This window comes from Oncorhynchus gorbuscha, linkage group LG17 (assembly GCF_021184085.1).
Source record: "Oncorhynchus gorbuscha isolate QuinsamMale2020 ecotype Even-year linkage group LG17, OgorEven_v1.0, whole genome shotgun sequence".
Classification (NCBI taxonomy): domain Eukaryota; kingdom Metazoa; phylum Chordata; class Actinopteri; order Salmoniformes; family Salmonidae; genus Oncorhynchus; species Oncorhynchus gorbuscha.
The window spans coordinates 2890395-2899883 of record NC_060189.1 but is presented as its reverse complement, the minus strand read 5'-3'; the positions used below and the strand labels follow the sequence as shown (position 1 = coordinate 2899883).

The 9489-nt window shown below is 50.5% G+C and overlaps 1 protein-coding gene across 1 annotated transcript in view; it reads left to right on the top strand.

Annotated features, from left to right (window-relative positions):
* LOC124002274 (pecanex-like protein 1) overlaps window positions 1-8794 on the top strand; it is a 55944-nt gene extending 47150 nt beyond the window's left edge. The window contains 7 exon segments of the mRNA XM_046309649.1: window positions 782-1018; window positions 1919-2149; window positions 2854-3128; window positions 4035-4252; window positions 5348-5757; window positions 6112-6252; window positions 7397-8794. Coding sequence (XP_046165605.1) covers window positions 782-1018; window positions 1919-2149; window positions 2854-3128; window positions 4035-4252; window positions 5348-5757; window positions 6112-6252; window positions 7397-7537 — 1653 coding nt within the window. The 3' untranslated portion in view covers window positions 7538-8794.
* Window positions 8795-9489: the final 695 nt, after the last annotated feature.

Sequence of the window (9489 nt, the reverse complement as noted above, 5' to 3'; positions counted from 1 at the left end):
ACCTCCCACAAGTTGGATTGTCTTGATGGGCACTTCTTACGTACCGTACGGTCAAGATGCTCCCACAACAGCTCAATAGGGTTGAGATCCGGTGACTGTGCTGGCCACTCCATTATAGACAGAATACCAGCTGGCTGCTTCCTCCCTAAATAGTTACTGCATAGTTCGGAGCCATTTCATGACTCTTCTCTCTCCCGTGTCTCTCTCCTCTCTCTCTCCTGTGTCTCTCTCCTCTCTCTCCCGTGTCTCTCTCCTCTCTCTCCCGTGTCTCTCTCCTCTCTCTCTCCCGTGTCTCTCTCCTCTCTCTCTCCCGTGTCTCTCTCCTCTCTCTCTCCCGTGTCTCTCTCCTCTCTCTCTCCCGTGTCTCTCTCCTCTCTCTCTCTCCCGTGTCTCTCTCCTCTCTCTCTCTCCCGTGTCTCTCTCCTCTCTCTCTCTCCCGTGTCTCTCTCTCTCTCTCTCTCCCGTGTCTCTCTCCTCTCTCTCTCTCCCGTGTCTCTCTCCTCTCTCTCTCTCTCTCTCTCCCGTGTCTCTCTCCTCTCTCTCTCTCTCCCGTGTCTCTCTCCTCTCTCTCTCTCTCCCGTGTCTCTCTCTCTCTCTCTCTCTCTCCCGTGTCTCTTCTCTCTCTCTCTCTCTCCCGTGTCTCTTCTCTCTCTCTCTCTCTCCCGTGTCTCTCTCCTCTCTCTCTCTCTCTCTCTCCTGTGTCTCTCTCCTCTCTCTCTCTCTCTCTCTCTCTCCCGTGTCTCTCTCCTCTCTCTCTCTCTCTCCCTCTCTCCCGTGTCTCTCTCCTCTCTCTCTCTCTCTCCCTCTCTCCCGTGTCTCTCTCCTCTCTCTCTCTCTCTCTCTCTCCCGTGTCTCCTCTCTCCCCAGTAACCTGGAGTCCTTTCTGTATGGTCTCCACGCGCTGTTCAAGGGAGACTTCCGGATCTCCTCGGTGAGAGATGAGTGGATCTTTGCCGACATGGAGCTCCTGAGGAAGGTGGTGGTGCCTGGGATACGCATGTCACTCAAACTACACCAGGTGAGAGTTGCCTGGGATACGCATGTCACTACACCAGGTGAGAGTTGCCTGGGATACGCATGTCACTGCACCAGGTGAGAGTTGCCAGGTCACTGCACCAGGTGAGAGTTGCCTGGGATACGCATGTCACTGCACCAGGTGAGAGTTGCCTGGGATACGCATGTCACTGCACCAGGTGAGAGTTGCCTGGGATACGCATGTCACTGCACCAGGTGAGAGTTGCCTGGGATACGCATGTCACTGCACCAGGTGAGAGTTGCCTGGGATACGCATGTCACTGCACCAGGTGAGAGTTGCCTGGGATACGCATGTCACTGCACCAGGTGAGAGTTGCCTGGGATATGCATGTCACTGCACCAGGTGAGAGTTGCCTGGGATACGCATGTCACTGCACCAGGTGAGAGTTGCCTGGGATACGCATGTCACTGCACCAGGTGAGAGTTGCCTGGGATACGCATGTCACTGCACCAGGTGAGAGTTGCCTGGGATACGCATGTCACTGCACCAGGTGAGAGTTGCCTGGGATACGCATGTCACTGCACCAGGTGAGAGTTGCCTGGGATACGCATGTCACTGCACCAGGTGAGAGTTGCCTGGGATATGCATGTCACTGCACCAGGTGAGAGTTGCCTGGGATACGCATGTCACTGCACCAGGTGAGAGTTGCCTGGGATACGCATGTCACTGCACCAGGTGAGAGTTGCCTGGGATACGCATGTCACTGCACCAGGTGAGAGTTGCCTGGGATACGCATGTCACTGCACCAGGTGAGAGTTGCCTGGGATACGCATGTCACTCAAACTACACCAGGTGAGAGTTGGCTGGGATACGCTGTGAAACCAGAAACGACCTCATTGGACTTTAAGGAACTCTCTCTCCTCCGGTCTTTTTCTCTCTCAGGACCACTTCACGTCTCCAGATGAATATGACGAGCCGGTGGTTCTTTTCCAGGCCATCTCGTCTCACCAGCAGAACCTGGTGATCGCCCACGAGGGTGACCCGGCCTGGCGTAGCGCCGTGCTCTCCAACTCGCCCTCACTGCTAGCCCTGCGCCACGTCCTGGACGAGGGAACCAACGAGTACAAGATTATCGTCCTCAACAGACGATACCTCAGCTTTAGGGTCATCAAGGTTAGTAAGCTCATCGTGCTCAACAGGCGTTACCTCAGCTTTAGGGTCAAGGTTAGTAGCTCATCGTGCCCAACAGACGATACCTCAGCTTTAGGGTCAAGGTTAGTAGCTCATCGTTCTCAACAGACGATACCTCAGCTTTAGGGTCAAGGTTAGTAGCTCATCGTGCTCAACAGGCGTTACCTCAGCTTTAGGGTCAAGGTTAGTAGCTCATCGTGCTCAACCGACGATACCTCAGCTTTAGGGTCAAGGTTAGTAGCTCATCGTGCTCAACCGACGATACCTCAGCTTTAGGGTCAAGGTTAGTAGCTCATCGTGCTCAACAGACGTTACCTCAGCTTTAGGGTCAAGGTTAGTAGCTCATCGTGCTCAACAGACGAAACCTCAGCTTTAGGGTCAAGGTTAGTAGCTCATCGTGCTCAACAGACGATACCTCAGCTTTAGGGTCAAGGTTAGTAGCTCATCGTGCTCAACAGACGAAACCTCAGCTTTAGGGTCAAGGTTAGTAGCTCATCGTGCTCAACAGACGTTACCTCAGCTTTAGGGTCATCAAGACCGTGAGAGAGAAGGGAGACCAGGACAACATCAGAAGCCTGAACCAGAGGAAGTGCCTAAAAGAGACATGCAGGGGGACTAAAAAATGAACTTGTTTTTTAAACCGTATGAAGTATCTAAATTGATTGTGTGTGATCGTCGTCTTGCAGGTGAACAAGGAATGTGTCCGTGGGTTGTGGGCGGGACAACAGCAGGAACTGGTTTTCTTACGGAACAGGAACCCAGAACGAGGAAGCATCCAGAACGCCAAACAGGCGTTACGCAACATGATCAACTCCTCGTGTGACCAGCCCATTGGATACCCCATCTACGTGTCGCCCCTGACTACGTCCTATTGCAACTCACACACACAGCTAGGTCACATCCTGGGAGGACCAATCAGCATTGGCAATATAAGGAACTTAATCGTCAGTACCTGGCACAGGTAGGTCAAATCCTGGGAGGACCAATCAGCATTCTGCGTATGTTCCAATTATCTTTCTTCCCTCCTAAAGTGTGCACTTGTTCACTTCTCTTCACTGATTTTGATGGGAAGTAGTGAACGAGTGTACACTTCAGGAGAATGTAGATAGTATTGGGACCCTCTCTTTAAAATGTATTCTAGGGAGATAACGTTCCACTGAGGTTCTGCTTGCTTTTTGGGGTCTTGGCCTGGTTACTGTAAAATACTGCAAAGCTTTTTGGTGGTCTTGGCCTGGTTACTGTAAAACACTGTTTTTTGGGGTCTTGGCCTGCTTACTGTAAAATACTGCAAAGCTTTTTGGTGGTCTTGGCCTGGTTACTGTAAAACATTTTTTGCTTTTTTGGGGTCTTGGCCTGGTTACTGTAAAATACTACTTGCTTTTTGGAGTCTTGGCCTGCTTACTGTAAAATACTGCTTGCTTTTTGGGGTCTTGGCCTGGTTACTGTAAAACACTGTCCCTCCCCCCTCGCGCTCTCGTCCTTCCCCCCTCGCTCTCGTCCCTCCCTTCTCACTCTCTCGTCCCTCCCTTCTCACTCTCTCGTCCCTCCCTTCTCACTCTCTCGTCCCTCCCCTCTCTCGTCCCTCCCTTCTCACTCTCTCGTCCCTCCCTTCTCACTCTCTCGTCCCTCCCTTCTCGTCCTCGTCCCTCCCTTCTCACTCTCTCCCTCCCTCCCCCCTCTCTCGTCCCTCCCTCTCTCGTCCCTCCCCTCTCTCGTCCCTCCCCTCTCTCGTCCCTCCTCTCTCGTCCCTCCCTTCTCTCGTCCCTCCCCTCTCTCGTCCCTCCCCTCTCTCGTCCCTCCCCTCTCTCGTCCCTCCCCTCTCTCGTCCCTCCCCTCTCTCGTCCCTCCCCTCACTCTCTCTCTGTAGATTGCGTAAGGGCTGTGGAGCTGGCTGTAACAGTGGTGGGAACATTGAGGATTCTGATGCAGGGGGGTTGTCCTGCACCAGTGGTAATGGTACAGCGCTGAGCGGTGACTCCCAGCAGAGCTCGGTGTCCCAGGGGGGGCTGTCAAGACCGGCCGCTCCCCTGGCCTACCAGCCACACAATATGAGTGAGCACCACCACCACGTACACCAGGGCTGGGGTGAGTCCTTCTCAATTCTGACCTGGTTACCTTCTCTCCACACAGGCCCAACCAGCCTAAATCTCTCCACACAGGCCCAACCAGCCTAAATCTCTCCACACAGGCCCAACCAGCCTAAATCCACACAGGCCCAACCAGCCTAAATCTCTCCACACAGGCATCAACCAGCCTAAATCTCTCCACACAGGCACCAACCAGCCTAAATCTCTCCACACAGGCACCAACCAGCCTAAATCTCTCCACACAGGCCCAACCAGCCTAAATCTCTCCACACAGGCACCAACTAACCTGTATCTGTCCTCCACACAGGCACCAACTAACCTGTATCTCTCCTCTCCACACAGGCACCAACTAACCTGTATCTCTCCAAACAGGCACCAACTAACCTGTATCTCTCCAAACAGGCACCAACTAACCTGTATCTCTCCTCTCCACCAACTAACCTGTATCTCTCCTCTCCACCAACTAACCTGTATCTCTCCTCTCCACACAGACACCAACTAACCTGTATCTGTCCTCCACACAGGCACCAACTAACCTGTATCTCTCCTCTCCACACAGACACCAACTAACCTGTATCTCTCAAAACAGGCACCAACTAACCCGTATCTCTCAAAACAGGCACCAACTAACCTGTATCTCTCAAAACAGGCACCAACTAACCCGTATCTCTCAAAACAGGCACCAACTAACCTGTATCTCTCCAAACAGGCACCAACTAACCTGTATCTCTCCAAACAGGCACCAACTAACCTGTATCTCTCCTCTCCACACAGACACCAACTAACCTGTATCTCTCCAAACAGGCACCAACTAACCTGTATCTCTCCAAACAGGCACCAACTAACCTGTATCTCTCCTCTCCACACAGGCACCAACTAACCTGTATCTGTCCTCCACACAGTCACCAACTAACCTGTATCTGTCCTCCACACAGTCACCAACTAACCTGTATCTCTCCACACAGGCACCAACTAACCTGTATCTCTCCAAACAGGCACCAACTAACCTGTATCTGTCCTCCACACAGGCACCAACTAACCTGTATCTCTCCATACAGTCACCAACTAACCTGTATCTCTCCTCTCCATTCAGGGACCAGTCAGAGCTCCCAGTCGGTCCAGTCTGGTCTTGTGCATCACTCTCCAGCCCGAGCCTCCGTAACCAGCCAGTCTTCATCGTACCGCTATAACAGCAGTCGCCACTCGTCTCTCCGTACCTCAGCCACTGGCCTGGAGCCCTGCCGGCGCTACTCTACCAGCCAACTGTCCCACCGTACCCTCCCCACCTCCCTACAGCTTCGCCTGGGCTCCGGGTCGTCCTCGGACCCTGCTGGCCCCTCTGCCTCGCTCTCCTCCCACAGTATCCCGCCCTGTAAGAGACACACCCTGGTAGGCCTGCTGGGTAACGACGGGCTGGGTAGTGGCGCCGTGGTGGACCCGCTGGACCAACACGTCCCGGCTCTGACCGCAGTGCGGCGAGACGACATCTCCTACAGAGTGCAGGTCGGTCTGGAGAAATAAAACATAAAACGCTTCGATAGAAATGTTGTTTCTCAGAGGCGTTATAAGGGACAGTTTACCTAAATTACAAAAGGAGTTATGGTTTCTTTTCCATTGACTGCTATCAGGGTAAAGAACCATTTATACGCCATTTTGAAACGGATACTTTAGTTGAGGTGGCGTTTCTCAGATCCATTCCTGCAGGACCCCTAAACGGTACACATTAGCATGTGTACCTATGTGAGGTGGGGGTTGGGGGGGGGGTCTCGAGGACTGGAGTTGATAACCTCCCCCCTAAAAACATTTTCTAAGTTATTTGATGTTGCTGATCTTCACTGCACATATTTCTCCCATCAGATCGTGGATGTGAGCCAGGTGCTGGAGATCATTAACCTGTCGAAGCGGAAGGAGCTGCAATGGCCTGACGAGGCGGTGAGGCTGAGGGCAGGACGCAGCTGCTGGAGGGACTGGAGCCCCCTGGAGGGCATGGAGGGACATGTAGGTTCTCTACTTCCTCCGCGAGGTCACGTTTACCATCTCTTCATATTACTACAAGTAGTACACATCTCAGTTTTACATTTATCACTTCTAGAATTCTTTTTTTTTTTACTTGAATATATTCATGTTTTCAATATTATATTAAATGTATTCATGCATATCAAGGAATGACTTTCTGTTCTTACTCACCTCTCTCTCTGTCCTTACTCACCTCTCTCTCTGTCCTTACTCACCTCTGTCTCTCTCTCTCTCTGTCCTTACTCACCTCTGTCTCTCTCTCTCTCTGTCCTTACTCACCTCTCTCTCTCTGTCCTTACTCACCTCTGTCTCTCTCTCTCTCTGTCCTTACTCACCTCTGTCTCTCTCTCTCTCTGTCCTTACTCACCTCTGTCTCTCTCTCTCTCTGTCCTTACTCACCTCTCTCTCTCTGTCCTTACTCTCTCTCTCTGTCCTTACTCACCTCTCTCTCTCTGTCCTTACTCACCTCTGTCTCTCTCTCTCTCTGTCCTTACTCACCTCTCTCTCTGTCCTCTGTCCTTACTCACTCTCTCTCTCTGTCCTCTGTCCTTACTCACCTCTGTCTCTCTCTCTCTCTGTCCTTACTCACCTCTGTCTCTCTCTCTCTCTGTCCTTACTCACCTCTGTCTCTCTCTCTCTCTGTCCTTACTCACCTCTGTCTCTCTCTCTGTCCTTACTCACCTCTCTCTCTCTGTCCTTACTCACCTCTGTCTCTCTCTCTCTCTGTCCTTACTCACCTCTCTCTCTCTGTCCTTACTCACCTCTCTCTCTCTGTCCTTACTCACCTCTCTGTCCTTACTCACCTCTCTCTCTGTCCTTGCTCACCTCTCTCTCTGTCCTTGCTCACCTCTCTCTCTGTCCTTGCTCACCTCTCTCTCTGTCCTTGCTCACCTCTCTCTCTGTCCTTGCTCACCTCTCTCTCTGTCCTTGCTCACCTCTCTCTCTCTCTCTCTCTCTATGTCTCTGTCTCTCTCTCTCTCTCTCTCTGTCCTTACTCACCTCTGTCTCTCTCTCTCTCTCTATGTCTCACTATGTCTCTCTCTCTCTCTATGTCTCTGTCTCTCTCTCTCTGTCTCTCTCTCTCTCTCTGTCCTTACTCACCTCTGTCACCAACCCTTCTCTCCAGGTGATTCACCGGTGGGTGCCTTGTAGCCGTGACCTCACCAGCCGCTCCCATATAGACAAGACCATCCTGCTGGTTCAGGTGGATGATAAACTGGTCCCCATCGTAGAGACTGGGGTCATAGAGCTGGGGGCCGAGGTCTGAGCCACTGGTTCAGGTGGATGATAAAACTGTCATAGTCTTGGACTTGGTCGAAAGAGAAATGCTTGTTTTGAAACCTGGGATGAATACGGTCTGCCCTAATGAGACTACACCCTAGTCCTCCTGGGAGTAACCCAGTCACGAGTTAGAGGTCAGGGTTCACCTTACTGCAGGCCAAAGAGCAGACCAGCCTGCTGACTCTCTCTGTCCTCTCCTCTGTCCTCTCTCTTCCATCCACTCTCCTCTCTGTCCTCTCTCTTCCGTCCACTCTCCTCTCTGTCGTCTCTGTCCTCTCTCTTCCATCCTCTGTCCTCTCTGTTGTCTCTGTCCTCTGTCGTCTCTCTTCCATCCTCTGTCCTCTCTCTTCCATCCTCTGTCCTCTCTGTCGTCTCTGTCCTCTGTCGTCTCTCCTCCGTGACCCGGAAACCGATGAGTGGTCGAGGAGTGTGTCAGTTCGTTAGTAGGCGAACGGAAGACTGTCCTCCCCTCGTCTAAGCCTCCTTTTGACGAGGAAGCACAAGTGTATCCTACAAACGGAAGAGCTTGGATATCTGCCACACACCCTTTTGAATCAGCTGTTGTATTGTCAGAGGAGAAAAGCACGGACACGTTTTAAAAAAAAAAAACGATATGCTATTTATCCTTTATCTAGAAAATGTATTTGCATAATTAACTTCATTCGTATTTATCATGTAACACATTTATTTTGGAATCCACCCCTGTAAACGTCATTCGCCTGATGGAACAGGAGTGGGAAAAAGGGACAATTTCATTTCATTCAAGCGCATTTTCGTCCACTTTCCCCTCTCCCTCGCCTCCTCGATTTGACCTTTTTTCAAAAGGAGAGAGGCCGCAGGAAGAAAAGGCTCATATCTACATTCAAAATGGCACCGTAATTTCCATACTGTTTAGGACAAACTATTTGTTTGAGGGGAAAGAGAATCCAGGGACGAGTGGTGGTGGAGGAGACGGATGACAGTCCACACATCTACAGTCCACACATCTACAGTCCACACATCTACAGTCCACACATCTACAGTCCACACATCTACAGTCCACACATCTACAGTCCACACATCTACAGTCCACACATCTACAGTCCACACATCTACAGTCCACACATCTACAGTCCACACATCTACAGTCCACACATCTACAGTCCACACATCTACAGTCCACACATCTACAGTCCACACATCTACAGTCCACACATCTACAGTCCACACATCTACAGTCCACACATCTACAGTCCACACATCTACAGTCCAGTCCACATCTACAGTCCACACATCTACAGTCCACACATCTACAGTCCACACATCTACAGTCCACACATCTACAGTCCACACATCTACAGTCCACACATCTACAGTCCACACATCTACAGTCCACACATCTACAGTAACATGCAAAAGTATTCATACCCCCCCCCCCTTTTGGGATTTCTTCCCATTTTATTGTGTTACAAAAAGTGGGATTCAAATGTATTTTTTAATGAGTCAACTCATGTGTAGTCTGTCAAAGTGGAATGCAAACGTTTTAAAGATTTAAAACTAATTCGATAACTAAAATAGTATTCAGCCCCTTTTTGTTTAGGCGTAAATTAGTTCAGGAGTAAAATGTGACTTACCATACGTAATAAGTGACATGGACTCTGTGTGATAAAATAGGCGTTGACATTATTTCAGAATGACTAACCGTTCCTCTCTTCCCCCAATACAATATTTCTAATGTCCCTCTTCACAGATTCAACTACAAAGACCAGGGAGCTTTTCAAAAGCCTCGTTTTAAAAATTAAAAAATAAATGGCAGTGATTGGTAGATGGGTAACAATATCAAATCAAACATTTAATTTGAATATCTCTTTATTAAGCATGGTCACGTTAGTAATGATGCCGTGGATGATTTATTAAAACCACCCAGACACATCAAAGATACAGTCTTCCTTCTGAACC